Source organism: Ammodytes marinus, assembly GCF_949987685.1.
Source record: "Ammodytes marinus genome assembly, chromosome: 3".
Taxonomy (NCBI): domain Eukaryota; kingdom Metazoa; phylum Chordata; class Actinopteri; order Uranoscopiformes; family Ammodytidae; genus Ammodytes; species Ammodytes marinus.
The window spans coordinates 24,765,193-24,785,573 of NC_137232.1; the positions used below are offsets into that span (position 1 = coordinate 24,765,193).

The 20,381-nt window shown below is 41.3% G+C and overlaps 1 protein-coding gene across 2 annotated transcripts; it reads right to left on the minus strand.

Annotated features, from left to right (window-relative positions):
* Positions 1-202: 202 nt before the first annotated feature.
* mnta (MAX network transcriptional repressor a) lies at positions 203-18,442 on the minus strand. 2 transcript variants are annotated; one of them, XM_080053861.1, is made up of 6 exons: positions 18,205-18,442; positions 13,720-14,314; positions 13,292-13,333; positions 12,853-12,964; positions 3,148-3,340; positions 203-2,993 (listed from the first exon to the last, which is right to left on the minus strand). In XM_080053861.1, exons 1-6 carry the CDS (start codon positions 18,275-18,277, stop codon positions 2,176-2,178), a joined length of 1,833 nt encoding a protein of 610 aa, XP_079909987.1. In that variant the 5' UTR covers positions 18,278-18,442; the 3' UTR covers positions 203-2,175. The 2 variants fall into 2 exon arrangements, with proteins under 2 accessions (XP_079909987.1, XP_079909988.1); XM_080053862.1 differs by lacking the exon at positions 13,292-13,333.
* Positions 18,443-20,381: the final 1,939 nt, after the last annotated feature.

The window sequence follows — 20,381 nt, forward strand, 5'->3', positions numbered from 1 at the left end:
ATAATTCACCTTTTCTTACAGTTTATAGACCAAACAATTAAGACCAAGTCTCACTAATGTTTGCTTAACTATTTGGACAACCTTAGTTGCTGTAATATAAAATAATTACAAAATAACATTGTTAAAAGCAGCTTCATCACAAGAAAAGCTGATTCAGACATTTTGTAAACATAATACAATTTATTAAGTATCTTTTATAAATTTTCAATTTTACATATTTCCCCCAGCTTTTTACATAATACATTTAGATCTAGATGCAGCCCAACATTTACAGGCTATATACAACTTAAACTTTCTCCATAGGGAAAACATACAAGTATATTGTTCAGCATCTGAATCCCTGTTCATTTTTACATTCTGTTTTGCTACAATATGATTTCAAAATGCATTTGTTCAGGATCATTCAGCAACAAAACTGTATGTGAAGAAGAGGTTGCACCTTTACAATTCTTGAAATCATAATCATATTGCAACAGAGCAAAATACCAAAAAAGGAGGCAAGTACTTTCCAAAGTAGCCGAATGTGATATCATAGTGGGTAGAGGTCTGTGTAATTGTCGCCCCCTGATATATATACAGGACTGTGCATGGTCCCAATAAAATAACACATAACTTATCAAATTTACACTGAACAGAAGAAGTTAGTCTTCTGATAAAACAAACAGTAGGCTAAATCTTAAAATACAAAAATCTGTTTTACATACTCATATTACTTTAATAAAGTAATGGCATTTTTATTTTATTTTTTATTTTTTTTAAAAGGGCTTAACTTCTGATGAGTGCAGGTCATTATATGTAGATTAAATTAGGACACAAAGCATATTGCTGCTCTTGCAAGTGCGATGCTAAACTGCAGGTTTGGTGCTCAGTGAAATTAATATAAATGTTCACAGTGCTGGCTTCGTAAAGTATAGTCTTAGGGAAAAAACTAAATTGATTTTTTAACTGTTGAAATCACTTTATAACTATCCCAACCCAAAGTTATGGATGGCACAGCTTCAACTCTGTGCCAAAAAATCTTACTCCCTACTGCAGCTCAGACAGACAGCACTGTTACAGGTTCTCTCTTTCAAGATGATCACTAAATTAACAGTCAGGAAATGCATTCACAGCATGCAAACACACATCCTTATACCATTTGCCCTGAAAAACAACATAAACAATCGTTACTAGATTTTATGGACCTTGTTATGTATTCACATTCAAAATCTCTACACAATAACCTCCCCCAACTTGTAGCATCTGGCTGCCTTTCAGAATTTGAAACACTACTGTCTGTTGTAGCGCATACATCATTTTGTTCTGGGTGGGTGGGGCATGTAGATGTTACAAACTGATCACATTTGGCAAAAATATTTTAAAATATATTAGCAGCTGTAACAAAAACATGACTTTATCCTCAAACATTGTACTTGTGCCCCAGAGACACTGCTCAGCACAATTAAAGGACAAAAACTAGAAATAAGTTACAATTTGAGTGTCTTTCAATTCAAACATTAAAAACCAAACCCTGACAAAACTGCATATTGTGTTAGGTTTGAATGACATCATCAACATTATACTTGACTGGGATAGAACTATGTGATTGAACTCAAACAGCCAGCAGGGGGAGCTATGGCTGTATGCACTGTCATTAAGGACTGCAGCTAGAACAGGAGCTTTGAATCCAGTCCATGATTTGGCTCTGACCCTGCAGCATGTGCTGCTGCTGGAGAGGAGGAGCTTCTCTAAATCACATTCCCAGTGTGCTGTTGGTTATGGCGGGCAAAGCACTCTGATCTGCTCCTACACTTCACAGCCCTCAAAACCCCATGTAACCTCTCAAGTACACGATTTACTATTTGATAATCCACAGTAGTCACAATGTTAGGAGTCTAGCCACCAGCCAGTACCTACATAAACACTGTCATGGTGCTGTCGTGTGAAAATTATAACAGCTCCATTATCTGCAGTAATAGAAGGCAAGTGATGGTCTAAAACTGCACATCCACCCACTGTATACTGCCACAAACACACTTCAGTAGAAGAGGTTTAGCAGTAGGAATGTTCCCGGCTTTAGATCAGCTGTAATGCTTCTGAATGGTAGTTAAACTGTGGATCAGCACTGCCCTGGTCTGATGTCTGTGGTTCTCCCCTGTAGAGGGGCTTTTCTGTCTTCTAGCTTGTTGGAAATGTTCAGGCCAGCTTCAGCGTGCTGATGGGGAAGGAGGGCATGGTCACCATTGTCACGGGGTTGAGCACTGTCTGTCCCACCAGTTGCGGGTGGTGGGCTACCATTTGGGTGCTTACTGCTGTCTGCTTGCCAATGATGGTGGCAGCCTGTTGGCTAGGCGTGGTGCCATTAACCTGAGTGTGGGCGTGGTTTATGGTGTGGGTGATGTGACCGACCACAGCCGGCTGTGTGACAGCCACTTGTTGGGGATAGAGGGCAGGTAGGTGCTGGCTAAGGTGAGCCACCGGGTGCACGGTGATGTGGCTGATGGGTTGGTGGCCGGGGGCTAACTGGACAGAGCTGGTAGTGGTGGAGGGAGCCAGGTGGGTGATGTGTTTAGGACCCCCACCATGGATGACATGATTGACAGCTTGGATGACAGAGGGATGTGACACTGAAGCATGGGCAATGACTGTGGGGTGTAGGCTGGGCATGGTCACCATATGTGTGTGGGTGGGGAGCAGAGGCTGACTGGGGATAGAGGGAATGCTGGATGTTGTGGCTGTGAGTGCGGGTGTGTAGGCTGTGGGCCTGGACACTGGCTGTGGAGCCGTCACTTGCAGTGGCTTGAGCTGAGATTGGTGCAGAGGTGCTTTGTGCTGGATGGAGATGTGTTGGGTGATGAATGAGGCAGTGGTGGTGGGTGCAAGGGTTGGGGCCTGAGTGGGTGTTACAGCCTTGTGTAACTCAGGTTTTATGGTTTGAGGCACAGTGGGTAAGGCAGTATGTGCTCTTGGTGCAGTTTCTTCTTCTAGGTCATCATCCATGACATCTTCACCTTCTGCAACACCAAAGACAAGAGTCAGCCAACAGACTCATTTATATATGTATATAATATCATACTGGTAAATCACATATTCACTAATATCAAAAGAGTAAAAGAGCTCTTCATTTCTACAGCTCTGAAGGCCTCCAGTAGTGTCACCCTGACTTACCTGAGGCAGTGGAGGTGGAGGCCTGGTCCTCCTCCGGCTGCACTGTCTGTCGGAGGACGCGGTCTATCTCAATCACATCCATCCACTGGCTCAGCTCGTTCTTCAGCTCTGCTAATCGCTGCTGGGTGGCAATCTTCTCTCTGGCCAGTCGCTCCATGTCGTGCTCATACTCCTTCTCTTTCCGCTTCAACGTCTGGAAGGAGAAAGCAGAAGATGGTGAAACTCTAAAAAATTATAAACCAAAGTCTTAGTGACTCCATGACAATGTGAGCAATACTTTTAATACATCCGGCCCCCACCAAGCTCCGTCTGTTTCCTTGAAGTGGCCTTGAACGATAGACGAGATGGCAGTGCCATCAAAGTATTTTTTTTTGCCAGTCTCTGTGGCAGAATTTAAAATCTGGTGTTGCTTCACTCCTCATGGAACTTGAATTAATCAATAAAGTAATATTATGGAGGGCATGTAACATTATGTTTTTGGGGGAGATTTATTATTTGTTGAAGTTTGCAATATAATATTAAGAGAAAGCCGTTTTTACAGCTATATGCATTTGAAAATGCTGCCATTCCGTTGGTTATTTTTTTCTTTCCGTGCCGGTAAAGAGTTGTCACCTCCCATCTCCCATCTGCCTGTTACCATGTGAATGCAGCATTGGTCAATGTTGTTTTATTAGATTGTGCTAGAGATTAGAGGCATAGAAGAAGACTTTGGCAGGAAATTTACTATGGGTGTCTGTCGCTCTTAAGTGTAAAGACTTCTACTGTCAGTTTCTACTCTGCTTACAACGCTGATGTAACTGTTCTATGCAAGATCTGATTGGATGCATCCAAAATAGATTTCCATCTATAGATTATTGATAAGGAATGTACGTCAAACAAAAAAAGATTTCAAAATAAAGCTGCGACAAGGGATTGTGTGCAGGGGGCAAAACACAGCTACATGAGCAGGAGGGTAGGAGGAGTTGGAGGAGAGTATGGAAAGTAGGAGGTGCTTCCAGGCAGTGGCTCTCGGTGACCCAATTTCCTTTAACCGGTCAGATGACACATGGCAAAACCATATAAACTGAGCTGGATTTCCTTCTACATGGCACCAAGAGGAAGAGTTTTAAAATGTATAAAAGCCTAAACTCGCTGTAAGAATAATACAAATGCACAGACATGTGAGGCATTGTATAAACTCTTGAAAGCACGGTCCCAAATAAATAACAGCTGGCTAAGGAACAGGATGGAGTTACACTGTAAGGGATTAGTGTTTTGAAACGGAACACTTTACATAATTTCTCACATGTCATGATCAGCTTGGTCAGATCAACACGGACTCTGGCCTCGCTGAGCTCATGAAAATCTGCAACCTGATGACTCAGGATCACAAAGCCATTTCCCTAAAGGGTGGACTTCCTGTTAGTGTTCATTCCACCGTGTTTGGCTGTTTTACAGGTATTACACGTTAAGTTTACAGGTGTGTGTGTACACATCTCATGAGCAAGTCATCTTGTATGCAGGATTTATAAAACTGCATCTTTATGCAAGACTGAAGTGTTGGGTTTCGCTCGGTGTAGCTGTATGTACCTCTATGAGCGTGGTGTTGTGCTGCTACAGCACAATATAAATAGAAGAGGGGGACAAAAGGCGGGCCTTGTGTAATTCGGGCACCTGTCTCTGGTCCTTATCCAGGATTAGAAATACACGGCCATGCAGTCTGTGCTTGGGCTGCATCCCACATGAGTGAACACACTCTTGTGGGATGATATATCTGCAGTAAGCTAATATCAGAATTATCGGTCAAGCTCTGTTTAAGAAATTGGTTAACTTGCCAACATTTTGTAATTGGTTTCTTTTATTTTAAGCTGAGGCCTATATAACACCTTCAACTGTGACAAATCATTTGAGCCCTGTCTATCTACTGTTGACAGCATTCTCGATCTCAACACAATGTTTTACTTAAATGCCCCCACCTTTGGTTGTCATGGAAACAGCTGAAAACCTCCTTCACAAAGGTTTTTCTTGGTGACCGTAAAGACCGCACACCTTTATCTTCACAAGGTGCTTTTCAGTTTTTCCTTACAGTTCAAGATATTGTGTATAATTTAACCCGGGTGAATTCTTTTTTAAAACACAATTTATGTAGAATTGATTTTCTGACACACACAAAGCACCTCTTTCAAAAAGATTGTCAATAGGGAAAAATTAAATTGTTCAAAGAGAGCAAATTATGTGAAACGCCTCCCTTTACCCTAATGTATTAGAAAGCAGCCTTACTAAAGCTGTGCCACAACTGTGCATGTCACAAACAGAGAATCATGGAGAGAGAAAACACTCCACAAAACAACAAGACCCACTGAACTCTCCTTCCTATAGCGCTTATGGACACAGCTCCTCCCTCTAGAAACAGATAGTTTAAGATTAAACACCTAAACCTGATAACCAGGTCAGATGGATCCCACAAGACTTCATCACCCGGTTAATCATGTCACCAGGTCTGTTTTTTTGCCCATGGCCGCACCCCTTTGGCCTCCAAACCACCTACTACCACAGAGACAAGGCCCCACCTTTTTAGCGTGTTAAAATCTAGATCAGTACGGGGCCAGGCTGCATTATGTGTGTGTGGAAGGTAAACAGCATCGTCACAAGCAATGCGAGTGCCGAGCACATGGCCCCACGAAGAAAAGAAGAGGGAGGGCGACAGATAGCGGGGGATTGGAAGAGAGCAATACAAGCTGTACTCCCTGACTCACTTCTGCAGCAGACGGCACAAGGCTGGGTTTTCTTAAAGGGCCAGGAGCACAGGAGGCCACGTTGCAGACATGCTGCTCAGCCTCGTTGACTTATCAGGCTTCTGCATGGAGGTCTTGTGACGGTGTGGTAACTATAAACCCATGTCTTACTGTGCCTTCAAGCCGGAACAGAGAACTTCACGTGGTGCATGACTTCAACAATAAAAGGCTTGTTTGATGAAAGAAAAATCCAACACTATTTCTTATATGCAAGTGTGTGCTGGTCATTACTGATTACCTCATCGTGGTTAAGGACTGGTCAAAAGTCCAGACATGCTCCAGGACTAATTATCTTTAATGTTCAAGGCTTAATGAATAAGAAAATGTCAAAGCAATCAGTGCGACTTTGTTTCACGACACATCTTCAGAGGAAATATGCCATTATGTGCGCAATGAAATGTAATTTACCTAAAATGTACTTACAATGCTAATTGCTAATACTCTATACTCAAGATTTACCCCACCAGATGGCACAACACGTTACAGCATTTGCACACAAGCAGTGGAAGAACAAGTTCAGTCAGCATAGGGAGGAAATGAAGCGCGAGCCGAGTAAACCGAGCCTTGTGTTTACCACTCCATGTTCCCTCCTCGCTGCTGCCAGCTAAGCCTAGTGCTACGACAGTCCTGCCTGTTGCAGTGCTGGGCGGGGGCCCAGCGCAGGGGGGAGGAGGGGGGTGACGTCACGCTGCTCAGGCTAGCCATGTGCTTGCTGCTCATGTGGCCTTAAAAGCTCAGGGAGGCAGGATGGGGGAGGGAGGGGGAGTAGGGAGGTCAGAGCTTATTTTACAGACGCTGCTTTAGCAGCGCCACTACAGTCTCAGGGAATGCCTTTATGAACACGATGCAATACATTTAAAAACAAATCCATTTATCATTGCGTTCATGACCATCCACCGTTGTGTTAAAACACTGACACAATTGAAAAGAAAAATACTCTATTGGCGTGTAAGGCTTCTGGTTCTGAGTCATTTGCTTTTGAAATTAAATGAGGAAGTGAAACTCGATCTGCTTAAATGCTGGCCAGGCTGGGGACTTTCTGTGGAAAACTGAAAATCCAGCCATAATAGTTGCTACTAAATGTGACACTTGACACCCGAGATAACAGGCCGGATAAATCAAATAAAATGTCATGCTGCTCAGCCTCAAGGCTCTTATTTGCACCTCTCCAGAGATTAGTGTTTTTTTTTTCTGTGCTGTTCCACTAGCCCAGAGCATGGTAGGGGACAGGAGCAGTGAGGGAGAGTAATGTATGCAAGACGCGTCCATTTCATGATGGCAGTGTGTACACATGTTCTTTTCCTTGAATCCCCTTATTTTACCCCATCCCATCCCTCCAAAACAAAACACTAACTAGGCCAATGAATTAGAGACACACACGAGTAAACTAACGATGGCAGCTAACATGTAAGGACCTAGAATAAAGGTAACTATTTTAGGACTGCTGCAAATTTTCTTTAAATTTTTTGTAAAGTTGTCCAGCTCTTTTAAAATGTTTCAATAGGTTACGTAAATAACTGTGTTTAGGTAGACATGAGGAGGTTGTACATTTTTGCAGAAAGTGGGATCCATTTCAGTTTTTCTCCTCAGTCAATTTGCTTTAAATATCCCTTTTGTCCAGCTCAGCTGTTTATAGATGTAAAAAGAAAGGCAGGTCAGTCTGCCAGTCGAGCTCATCCCACTGAACAGCGTGTTGCTTAATCACACAGAGAGGGGGCAGAGGGAGGGTGACAAGCTCCCACACTGTCCTAGTTTCCCCTCAGTATCCATGCGCAGAGAGGAACAACCAGACTGTGGATTTGATGCTCTGAGAAGCTGCAAGCTCCAGCTGTTTACAACCTGGATACTGTCACAGCGAATGCCTGCCTCAAATGGTAAACCCTTGTGGAAATGGCACACAATCCCAATTTCAAACACAGACTCACTTAAGAAATCAAGGGAAACGCAGCATTAGACTGAAATGAAAGTAGGAAATAGTACTGCAGGATTTTTTGAAATTTTTCAAATGCAATTATGGTGGACAATATTGTGACTGCGATATGATAAATAAATGGTTTTATTCTTGCTTGGTTTAAGGAAATTGCCGAGATGGATAGTTTTGAAATGTCTTTTGCTTAATTTAAAACATAAAAATATTTGCCGTAAATATATACGTGTACAATACGGCACAAAACGGATAAAATAAAGTTTAACAAAATTAAATATTTTGATGCAAGTGCAATAAACTGAGCGTTGTGTCAAACAGCAACTGCAAATAACTGCCACCTCCGTGCCACCGCAGCGCAGGCTGTGTTCTCCACAGCACCGCGGAGCTGAACACGGTCTCTCCTTCCTCCAGAAAATGTTCAGGAATATAACTGTCCAATTATTTCAAAGCAGATGATAAAGTTACGTTTATAAAAAGGGGAGATTACACCTGTTACTCTCAGTTAGTAATGAGTAGACTCCAGGTGAGCATGCAAGGTGCTCTCCGCTTGGAAAGAAAAGTAAAGAAAAGGCAAGGCTTACTTCAGGCACATTCGCTCCGAGCCAACAACAGTTAAGAAGCCTTCAATCGGGAATATGGGGATAAGATTCAAAAACCGACCGGTGTAACGTTCCGTTAATGAGGAATTAGTCGCGGTAATTATTCACGGACACGGAGTGAGCATTACGCGGTTGGATATACAACTATCTGCTTTGGTGAGTTATTTATATGTATTTAAATAGTAGGAAAATCATTTTATATTATCTGCTGCCCTTCTTATTTTAAATGTTGACTTAGGCTATTTTTTTGTTTGTTACAACTACAGCCCATGCTTTTTTTCTCCCCACCGCAAACCTACTCGATCGGTTTAAATTGTGGCACGTCTATTTAATTACTTTCAGTGAGGAAAATGTGTTTTAAACTTGTGGGAAACAAAAACCTTGATATCATATGGCAACTGTGACTGTTTGACAATAAGCATTGAGCGATTTATTGCGGTGAATCGTTGTTCTGCAGACAGATGCCTTGCGTTCTAAAAATAGAAAAAAGTTTAACGAGGAATCGATTGATCCTCTAGGAATGCAAGCAATCACACGAGTAGCGAAAACACTCGTGCCCATCCCTAGTAGCTACTATTGCACTAAATGGTAACACTTGAATACGTTATGCAAATATGCAACTTGTTTGTTGAAATGTTAATAAATGGGAGCTTCCTCAAGCAGCCATCTCTTTCCCGACAATCCCCTCTGTGCACGAACTATTACACATGGTAATTAAACATTATAACACCTGCGGCTTATAGTCCAGTGCGGCTTATAGTGTGGAAAATACGGTAGTAGCATTGTAAATTATGAAAGGGAAAACTAAAGCTGTATGTACACTAGCCCACTGTTTGCAAAATAATACTTTAAAGAATATACGTATATATATTTTTTTCATGTTTTTTAAATAAATGCATTTCTAATTACAATACAAATTTTCATGCAATTGTTAAACAGTGTAGAAAGCAGTAAATATTTTTCAAGGACGGTCAAGATTTTTTATTATTATTATTTTTTTAACCCATTGATGACGGCTGCTGCACGATGCCACATTGTATCTCCTGCCTGATGCTGCGTCGCTCAGCATTGTTACTTTATCTCATTTTCATGGCGTGCGCAACATAGAATGCACCGTCATTGGTTCAAATACACATGAGGTGGGTTTTGTTGATTTTTTTAAGACCACGTGACCACCCAAAAAATGTGTGGTTTGCCGAAAATCACGCCAATCAAAATGTATTAATAGATAATAATAAAAAAAATACGCCAGCTGTGTCGGCGATAGTGTATTACAGAACAGTTAGTGGCGTTCGGAGCGCAGAATCTAGGTCTACTATAGGCTACTGACGAAAATCACACAACACATTGCATGTATTTATTAACAATATTTAGGAATTTAGGCTATATTTTGCTGCTCCAACTCAAATTCAGCCCAGCCAGGCGATAGTTAAGTTTCAGTTTCGTTTTCATCTCCGTGATATACAGCCGTTTGGACCAGCTGATCAGCTCCCGACAGCAGGAGTCAGTCTGCTTCCAGTTGTACTGGGAAGTCGGATTTATGGTGCCAGTGACAACTGAACTAAATAATAAAATAAAGCTATCTTCTCCTTCCTATATCTGTCTATCTTTATCCCTCCACTGCACACTCAGTCACTACTATCCATGCTAAAAGGAAGCAGGATTATAACCTCGTTTAGCACATTATTTTTAAATATTTTATATTATTTATTCTTTTTTTTCTCCCCCATCTAATTTTGACGATTTTTAGAAAAATGTGTTGGTTTGTAAGCGCTAAGGGAGCATGTTTAACCCATTGATGACTATGGCAATCTAGGATGCATGTCCTTAATGCCTGAGGGTTTTCTGAAAAAATAGTACGAATTGTCAAGTCTACCAAAACCTTAAAGCTCCCATATTATACACTGTTCGGTACTATTTTACACCATATTATATGGTCTTAGTGGTCACTAATACGTTTTTCTTTAATTGTTTGCTGAAAAAAACTTTCAGATAATTTATTGTACTATGCTGAAGTTCAGCTAATCTCACAATGGCCTATTTTTTAAAAAGAGCTGCAGCTCCCCTCGTAAATATACAATCTTTGCGCTGCCCCCGCCCCCTGTCCGGAAGCGAAGCCAGATACGCCTCGCCCTCTGTCTGTCAGGGCCGTGGACCAATAAGAAATAGGGGTGTGGGCTGCACAGTGGAAGCTTCTGGCTTTCCAGTTTGTGAGGTCAGAAAAGGGGAAAATTCTGACTGGAGTATATTGGGTGGGGGAGGGGTGGTGGTTTCAGAAAGGGGGATTGTGAGAAAAGGAGAGTGTTATTTTTAAAAATATTTTGGCAGTCTCTAGGCACACTGTGGACCCATGGATATGTTAGAACACATTTAAAAAGTGCATTTAGCATAATATGTGACCTTTAATATCTAAGCCTGTGTAGCACATAGAAACATGAAATAAAATACATTTAAAAGTTAAGGTTCACAGGTTTTATTTAAACATGCTCCTTTAGCGCTTACAAACCAACAAATATTTCTAAAAATCGTCAAAATTAGATGAATTAGAAAATTATTAAATATTGTTAATAAATAGATGCAATGTGTTGTGTGATTTTCGTCAGTAGTCTATAGTAGACCTTGATTCTGCGCACCAAACGCCACTAACTGTTCTGTCGCCGACATAGCTGGCGTATTTTTTTTTATTTTTTTATTTTTTTGATTGACATGATTTTTCGGCAAACCACACAACTTTTGGGTGGTCACGTGGTCTTAAAAAAATCAACAAAACCCACCTCGTGTATTTGAACCAATGACAGTGCATTCTATGCTGGGAATGCCATGAAAATTAGATAAAGTAATAATGCTGCGCGACGCAGCATCAGGCAGGAGAGCCAATGTGGCATCGCGCAGCAGCCGTCATCAATGGGTTAAATAAAACCTGTGAACCTTAACTTTTAAATGTATTTTATTTCATGTTTCCATGTGCTACACAGGCTTAGATATTAAGGTTTTGGTAGACTTTACAATTCATACTATTTTTTTCAGAAAACCCTCAGGCATTAAGGACATGCATCCTAGATTGCCATAGTCATCAATGGGTTAAGGAAAAAAAGGTAGGACTGCAACCTTGCTTTGAGAAACACACCCATACATAACTCTATTCACCTTCAGAACAGAATATGCTATATAAATCCTGATAATTGCAGTTGTGTCATTCTTTTTCTTTGAACTAATGCCCCTAATTTAGGCTGTTATGCAGTTAAACAATTCATATTATGTTATGACCTTTTGGTAAAACATTTCATGGTCTTGCAGTAGTCAGCTCTACGAGATACCCAATATATTTTTAAATCTCCCACTAAGTTCACGCATTACGGTGCTGCTTATACTAAAAACAAAACGGTGCATTCGCGGATGCACAATATCATTCACATGACAACAGCAAACGCAGGCTTGAATCCGCAAAGTTTTGAGATCAACTCCAAGGGAGGAATCTTTGGAAAACACAACTGTTTTGGTATCCTGTAAACTGGCGAACCGGTTTCTCTGGTAACGCTGACGTCACGGCTCCACTTCACATATGCGTAATCTATTACATTTGCTGTCAAAATACCCACACGCAAGTTATAAAGTTGAAGACAACATGCACTGTATCTCCGTGGCACCATCACTGTGATCAGCGGAGAGTGTTGTGCAGGGGCAGCAGGGCTCAAATATAACACTCGCCAATTTAGTTGAAGCGATTAGTAAGTTATTGAGACAACCCGCCACTTTAGCTGGGGAAAGATTTGTACTCTGCCAGTTTTTCTAGCAAAATAAACTTTTGTCACCAACTGTAATGCCAGGGACACGGTTCTCTACATTAACAAACACTATCTATAGATCAGTGCGCAGCCGTTAAGTTACTGTTACTGTTCAAACAAAAGGAGCATTAAGGCTACGGCTTCACATTAAAAGCCTTTCACTGGCTTCACATTAATAGCATTTCACTGGACAAACGTGAGTTGACTTTTATTTTGAAGTACGCCTAACAGGAAGGTAGCCGCTCACAAAGTCCCTTCACAGCTCTGCAGCACTGCAGTCATAACAGCATGTCAGCATGGACAGAAAGCTTGTCATTTACAATACATGTAACCCTAAGCTTACACCAACCGCTTCATGAACGTTAGTGGCATTAATTTTCGGTTACAGTAAGGTTTTATGAATCAAATTGTACCGGAAGAGCTATCTACTAGGCTAAGTGTCACCGCCAACTATTGGCTTGGCATGCGTACTACAGCGATTTCGTCCCATTTCTCCGAAAACATGTACGTTTTTAAATCAATTGTATCTGCACGTATTAACTTTTGAAACCATAAAGGGGAAAACCATCACGTTTTCACCGTGTGAAGGTCCCCTAAGTGGTAAGACTCCTGCAGCTTACCTGAATGTACCTCAGCGCACTTCTCAGCACACTCAGATTGGAGGTCTTCTTCTCGTCTATGTTGGGGATGTTCTTCTTCAGGGTCTCAAAGCACTCCTTCAAGTGTGCTCGTCTGACAGACACAAGACACAAAGAGGGGATTTGAGACAGCAGAAAGGGTAGAGCCACACATTGCTTTATTTAAGTAACTTCTTATTACAAAACACCTTCAAATCAGTGTTCTTGGCTAAAAGGAGATCAAATTAAGCATTAAAATTAAACTGACATGAAAAAGGTATCAGTCAATTTCAAAGAAAATGTTATATTCTACTAACAGAATCTAAAACACACTATGTAACTAGTAAACTTATTATTCAGATGTAACAATGCAAATAACCTCAGATCTCTCTCTCTCTGTCTCTCTATAAAGGAGTCCCTATGGTAGACAGGTTGAACCCACCTGTTTTTCTCAAGCTTGTTATGCACCTCTCTTGTGCCTGCCCTGTAAGAGCACAAATGAGAGCACAGTAAGAATTTGGTGTCCAAAAGGGCAATGTGACAAGAATAATCATAATCACCCAAAGTTTTCTTGCTTTGTTGCTAGCATATGGTTTGGTGATAATATTCAGTTGTGCATGTCCAATTTGAAGTATTTCAGCGGTTAAATACCGATAATGTAACAGCTTCACAAATTCTGAATTTTGCTTTTTCTCCATTTGAAATCATTACAGAACAAATGCTTTGAGGGGTTTTAGGAGGGTACAGCTCAAAAGTAGTTACATACTGATTACATTGATTGATAAGAATGAACGGATCAATTAAAAACAAAGCTCAGTGGCAGCCCTATTTCAGATGATAATGTAAACAGGTGAATAGGTTTAGACTCACCCTCCCGGCCTCTTCTTATTGTCTAGCTGGCGGCTGTCGTCAGGAGGACTCCCCCGGCTGTTGGGGCCGTTCTGTAGCGTAGCCTGCTGGAGGACTGCAGGGCTTGACTGGGGGAGTAGGGCGTGTCGCTGGGGGGGTGAGACGATGGAACCAGGATATCGTTGGATCATCTGCTGGTGAGTCTGCTGCTGAAGCTTTGTGTTATTGTTAGTTTGGGCGATGAGGTGTGGGTGATGGTGTTGGTTCTGGATGGGCGGCTTGTGGTTGGCGGTCAGCACAGAAGTCTGCTGGTCAGGTTTGGGTTGTGGAGAGCGTGGTAGAGTTGCGGCAGGGGGCTGAGGTGCTGGAGGGGAGAGCGTAGCAACAGGCAGCGTGGGTGAGCCTGTGATGTTGGGGCTGACCACAGGGATGGGGATGACAGTGATGGGCATAGAGGGGGGAGGCAGAGAGGGTGGTATGGGCGCCGGGCGGCAGTCGGAACGGAGCACCTCCACTTTAGAAACATTGTTTATGTGGATTGATGAGTTATAGTTCACATCAGCGTGCCTCTGCTCTGCCACCTGCTCCAGACGCTGCTTCTCCTTTAGTTCATCCTCTGTTAAAAAAAACAAGATAAGTTAACAGAGCAATTAAACAAACAATAAAAGATCCATGACCTTGATTTAGATATTCATGTGAGGACATAAAATACTTCCTCAGTTATAAATAAGTTACAAAGAATTCCTTCTTGACACAAAACTAAATACAAACTGAGGCCCACTACTATCTGCAACATGCTTGAGTGAAGTGTTAAAGATTTAAGTTATTAAGAGTTACAGATATTGCCACACAGAAAATGCCAAACGTCATTACACAAAACTCTTGCAACATGATATCAGTAGTTCACAGCAGGTTTATCAGTGTTCATCAACACAGCAGTCATTCCAAATAAATGAAAACAAAAATATGAGGAAAAACGGGACAGCAGTGAGTGCTTTGTCATTAACAGATGGTAGTAGTTAATGTAAGTAGTAGTAAGTAATAAGTAGTAACCAGAACCATTCCTGCAAATGGGGAGCAAAGACCCAGGTTAGTAGGTAGTAGGAATGAAAGCTGTTTTCAATATCTCTTTATTACAAACTTTAAAGGGATGTGTGTAATTTTATATTTATAAAAATTTTGCCAAGCTTGGAGTTCAATCTTATCGAGGTATATTGCTTAAATTTAACCTCAGTCAAAGTCGACTGACCATGGTGTGTTGGCGAGTCGTGACAGAACCATTACGACAAATAAGTATCCAGCAAATTACTTTGTTGAGGAGTACAATAACATCACTTGTAGTGTTCATCGGCCTTGTCGCAGTATCCAGTCATATTCAAGGCACCCCTCTCATCCTTTTAAGCTACTCCACCACGGATACCTTGCAACCGAAGTCTGGGTGGCTTAATGGGTTTTCTACAGAACTGTTGATCCGAAAAACTTCTCACTCTGCACTGCACTTCCTTTGGTCCTCAGCAACACACCAAACAAGTGATAGTGAGTGCGTTCGGATGAAAGGTCCGCAAGAAACTCAAAAGGACAGAAAGACATATGCACATGTCTTCCTTTATAGTTAGATTATGAAGTGGTCCAGGGTCATTGCAGCACTGCAGACTGGTCCCTTCACTGCTGTACAACAGAACTCACTTCATTTCCTCTCAGGAAGTTTAATATATGATTTACAGTAGGCTGAATATTAGGATTCAAACAGGCCAAATAGTTTTTGTCCAGCAGTTAAGAGTTCAAAGTTCAGAGACATTGTAGCCCTGCATTTACATAAAAACCTTTACTTGCTGGCTTGACCAAACTGATATAAAGCTGCAAATGAGATATTATGTGAATCAGACACATATAGAGATTCCTATTATTATTATTGGTTTTTTTTTTTGCAATTGAAATATATTTGTAGGGACGTGAATACAACTTTCCACCATTCTACAAATTATTTGTAAGAGGGAGACACTTCCAGCTTCTAAAAATCTCTGGAGAACTATTTAATCGTATCATATTAAACAGTCAAGATTGTCGCGGTTTGCTGCGTGTATATGTTATATTAAAATATTTTTTTTTGCTTCAAAGTAAAAATAAGTTTAAAAGAACAAAATGTTCTGGTCACTGTGCCATCAAGCTGCTGAATGCCCAGTTATGAGAGACTGATAATATAGCATTGTGGTGCCGACACACATCAGACCGACAAGGACTGTCTTTTCAGAGAGAAAACCTAAGAAACACTTATAAAAACAAGAGGATTTTCTATAGACATTATATAACTGCAACAGCACATTGAGAAACACTGGCCTACTTTTCTCCACACAGTGACCTGCTCTACAGTAGCAGAGAGGGAGGGGGATGCAGCATGGCGGGATGAACTGGGAGAGGGGAGTAAAGAGGACCTCTCACTCTGAGCCTTTTTTGACCATCTCAAATGACTCCGCAATGACAAAAGGGTGAACAACTAGGTCTCCCCTTTATGGAAAATATATTATATCTACAGTATGTCTGCTGATTAAACATGATGTGACCTGATGGAGAAAACCGCTCAACTATGACTAGTTTGTTATCGCAAATGTTCAAGTTGAGCTTGTTTACTGCAACGTGTCCAAGCTGTCATGGTCTCATCTTGTCTTAAGCGTGGACAGAGGGCAGTTAACTTATTTTAGTGACAAGCCAATGTCAAAAAAACGGTAGTATCATGTATCCTTATAAAAAATTAAATCTGTTGTCGAAACCAAATATGTTGATCTCCATGGTCAGTATTGAGAGAATAATTTTCTAGTGATTAGTTTAAGAGCTGCACACAACACAAGACTCTTGCAATTTAATCTTCAAATGTGGCAGCTTTTAAATTCAGATTTGAGCTAGGAAGGAACATGTTCTGAAAATGTTGGTAGGTTAACTGGCAGACGGCAACATGTAAAATTGGTAATCTTTCCCATGTAAATGTCTGTTTATTCATTGTTATGGAAAATCCGCTCCATAAGCCGTTATATAGCTGTCCGCTTGATGTGTATATCACACTCTCAGTTATGTTTGATTAAATACATTTCTAATAATTAATTTACTCACAAACCAAGTCACATTTTTATTCAGAGAATCATTTTTAGTGGGGGCTATTTTTTCTTATAAGATCTGCATATGTGCATTTTTGATGTACACATTTATGTGGATGCAGTATTAAAAGGATAGAGCCACAAAGAACAGTGAAACAGCCACAAAGAACAATAGGAAAACAAAGTGATATTAAATATTTAAAAAAAATATTTGGCTTCCTCTATTAATTTTGTTGGCAGTGGCATGTTGATTGATATGACAGCACATTGTTGTTTTTGTATAATTTACTGTTGGTATAAAACTACAAACTGCAATACTATTAATATAGTTTATAAACTACTACACTAAGTATGGAGTCGGAACACGGTGCATGTCTTTGTTACTGTACATTTTGTTTTTGAGAAAAGGGAGCACATAAATGCTTTACGTAAAGCTGGAAGTGGGTTTTCTCCAGACTGCATGCAGTAGTGACTCCCTCTTATTCATAAACAATCTTTGGGAGGGGTTGCCCAGCACGCACGTGGTGAGAGCTGAGGGGTGGTACAAGCCCCCTCCCCAGTTAACATACGGAGGCGTGGTCGTTGGGCACACGTCATCGACAGACATTCTAAACTCTACACGAGCGTCTGAAATTAACCCCTTCCCCCTCCCCCCCCCCTCCACACACACACACGTATACAAGACACAACAAGCAGACTGAAACATGTAGGTACACGGGGTTTAAACACTAAGTAGCGAGTGCTGTCGACGGGAAAAGATGCACGTAGGGGAAGAAAGACTGAAAGTCACTTGATTCCCGGCGGACGATGTCAGGTCATTAAAGAGAGCTTTGCATTCCCTGCGCCACCGCCCTTTACCCCCCCCCCCCCCCCGCCCCCCATGTTCTGTTTATTCTGTTGTAAAAGGTTTCTTCTCGGTGCTTGCAGCCAGTCAGGAATATACTGACAAGGAAAATACAGAAATCAAAAATAGGCCTACCTGAGTATTCTACGGGTGCAGTGTAGCAGTGTAACGACCCCGTCTATGCAGCAGGTTTCAATGCAGTAACCCCTAATGCTGCAGCAGCCCCGTGTATGATTATAAGCTGATGTGGACAGTCATGATTTAGGTTTGGTCACAGGCAAACTGTGACAAGAGTTTATCTGAACACTAAAACGTATGTGAAAGCAAATCTATAATAAAAACGCAACCCTCTAATAATGTATTTTTTATTTAAAAGCAACAGACCGATGTTGTTAATAATGTAGCCTACTTCATGTAGTCTACGGCGTTGATAAATGAACATGGTCAGTCTAACTCTGAAAAAAATATATCAGAGACAAGCTTCACTGAATTGTTGAGTATTTTACAGTTCATAATTAGGCACCAATTTAACAAAAACAAAAACTGTATTTTTCTATTAAAATACCAACTTACCACGTGCTTTCTGTTGTTGCTGGGCTTGCAATTCCAAAAACTTGGCTGCTTCCAGAAGCGTTTCGATGCTCATTTCTGTCCCAGGTGGAAACACCGTGGCTATAGTTTCGTAAGAGAAAAGGCGATAGAGCAAAGAGCAATATTCGCCTGGGCACTACAGGGAGAGGCTCCCAGTCTGAAGCTGGAAATAAAAAGGGTAATCGGATACCCCCTCAGTAGAAACTCTACCACTTACGTAGGGGAGTTACAAACAAGATGGCGCTCAAAGTAGTGAGAACAAATAAGGTTTGTGAATCACGCAGCGCGCGCGCCGAGTAGGCTCCACACACACACACACACACACACACACACACACACACACACACACACACACACACACACACACACACACACACACACACACACACACACACACACACACACACACACACACACACACACACACACACACACACACACACACACACACACACACGATGACACCTCCCATGCACACTACAGAAGAGCACAGCAAAACACGGGGAGACGACTCGGATAGGAGTCACGTCCGGTGATAGGCTTCTTTAATTATCAGAAAAATTAAACAAAGTGTCGCCAAAGACGGAAACAAAACAAATGTATACGACTACAGAAAAAAAACATTTATGGTAGCCTATTTTTTAATGGCAGGGTGCTTTTTATACAATCTATTATAGCCTATTTGTTAAAACCATTTCCTCTTTTAGCTACTATAGCCAACATTTCAGGGCTTTCCACTTCCAATTACTGCATTAGTATCCAGCTGCAGCCCCGGAGACAAACACCCTGGCGTGACGGAAGTACCGGTAACTGTGGTGTGACGGACGTTACTGTAGATTCGGACGTTACCTGTAGATTTTATTTTTGCAACATCATAAACTTCAACGTCAAACAATAACAAGACCGCAGACCTATACTAAGTTTGTGTTATTTATATTGTTTTGAGGATTAGGTTCAGGCATAGCTGGATGGTTATAGTGTTAGGGCAAATGAGTGACATAGCAGAAATGTCATGGAAGCTAAATAGTCAAAAATCACGTCCGTCACACAGTTACTTCCGTCACGCCTGGGTGTTGTTGTCACGCCAGGGTGTTTGTCTCCGGGGCTGCAGCTGGACAACACTGTCGCTGGTTTTTCGCTCAGTGCCTGATGTACCCGTCTCCGCGTTTTACAAGACATGACTGCAGCACATTTACTTCTCATAGATGTAATATTTGCTCAGCCGCAAATCACGTGAATAACAACAAGGTACGGCGTCTGCACACATGGATACAAGTGATGCATTGTGCAGTATCTCCACCTTCTCGGAGTCGCGGGCATCACAGGTAATGAGATCAAAAAGTAGTCTCGAAAATGTCAGGGTCCAAATTGAAAGCAAATTAATGCGACTTCAGTTTGTGAAAATGCGTTATTTACTTTAGTGCGTTTCTATATTATTTTATGTTTTACATTTGACTGGTTGTCATTCCTCAATTACAGGCAGGCATGCAGTGGTTGAAAGTAAGTCAGTTATTCAAGTATTGTAGTAGGCTGGCTATTTTTTTTTCGATACTAGGCTACATAGAAATAAGGCACTTTTTACTATACATTTATTTGACAGCTTTAGTTTCTATCTACTTTTTAGATTCAGATTTATAATGTAGGCCTACAACCTTATCCATCAACAATTATATATTAGGCCTATATTATTTTACCCCAATAGTGCAGTGCTCATTTGGGACGTGTGACCGTTCAGGACGTGCCCATGCCGGCGTCGTCAAAAGCTGTCATTCATTATACGCTTTTTGTGTGAAAAGTAAAAACTCATGTGAATGAGCCTTATCTAACAATATGAACCTATTGTTTTATTATTCGGTGTTTTCATACACACAGGCTGGAGTAGACAAAGTCCTGATATAACCAAGGGACGAGCAGGAACTGTGAATTTGCACATACTCACACAGACATGGCCCTGGATATTTAGTTCTCTTTTCCTGTTATTCACTCAGGAAGTATGACCGCTGCAGCTGAGTAATAATAGTGGAACACAATACTGATGGTTCTCCAGGCACAGGTAACACCGATTGGCTCCAGGAGCATCCTGAATTACACAGGATGAGAGTAAATTCAATACTGTCAGGCCATGGGTCACCCCACAGCCATTCACAAAGAAGATGTCT

Excerpts from the sequence above, each read along its gene's own strand:
- mnta (XM_080053861.1), bottom strand. The coding sequence starts at position 18,277 with ATGAGCATCGAAACGCTTCTGGAAGCAGCCAAGTTTTTGGAATTGCAA. Across the intron at positions 12,965-13,291 it reads AACAAGCTTGAGAAAAACAG|ACGAGCACACTTGAAGGAGT; the intron begins GTGGGTTCAACC and ends TGTGTCTGTCAG. Across the intron at positions 3,341-12,852 it reads GTGCGCTGAGGTACATTCAG|ACGTTGAAGCGGAAAGAGAA; the intron begins GTAAGCTGCAGG and ends TTCTCCTTCCAG.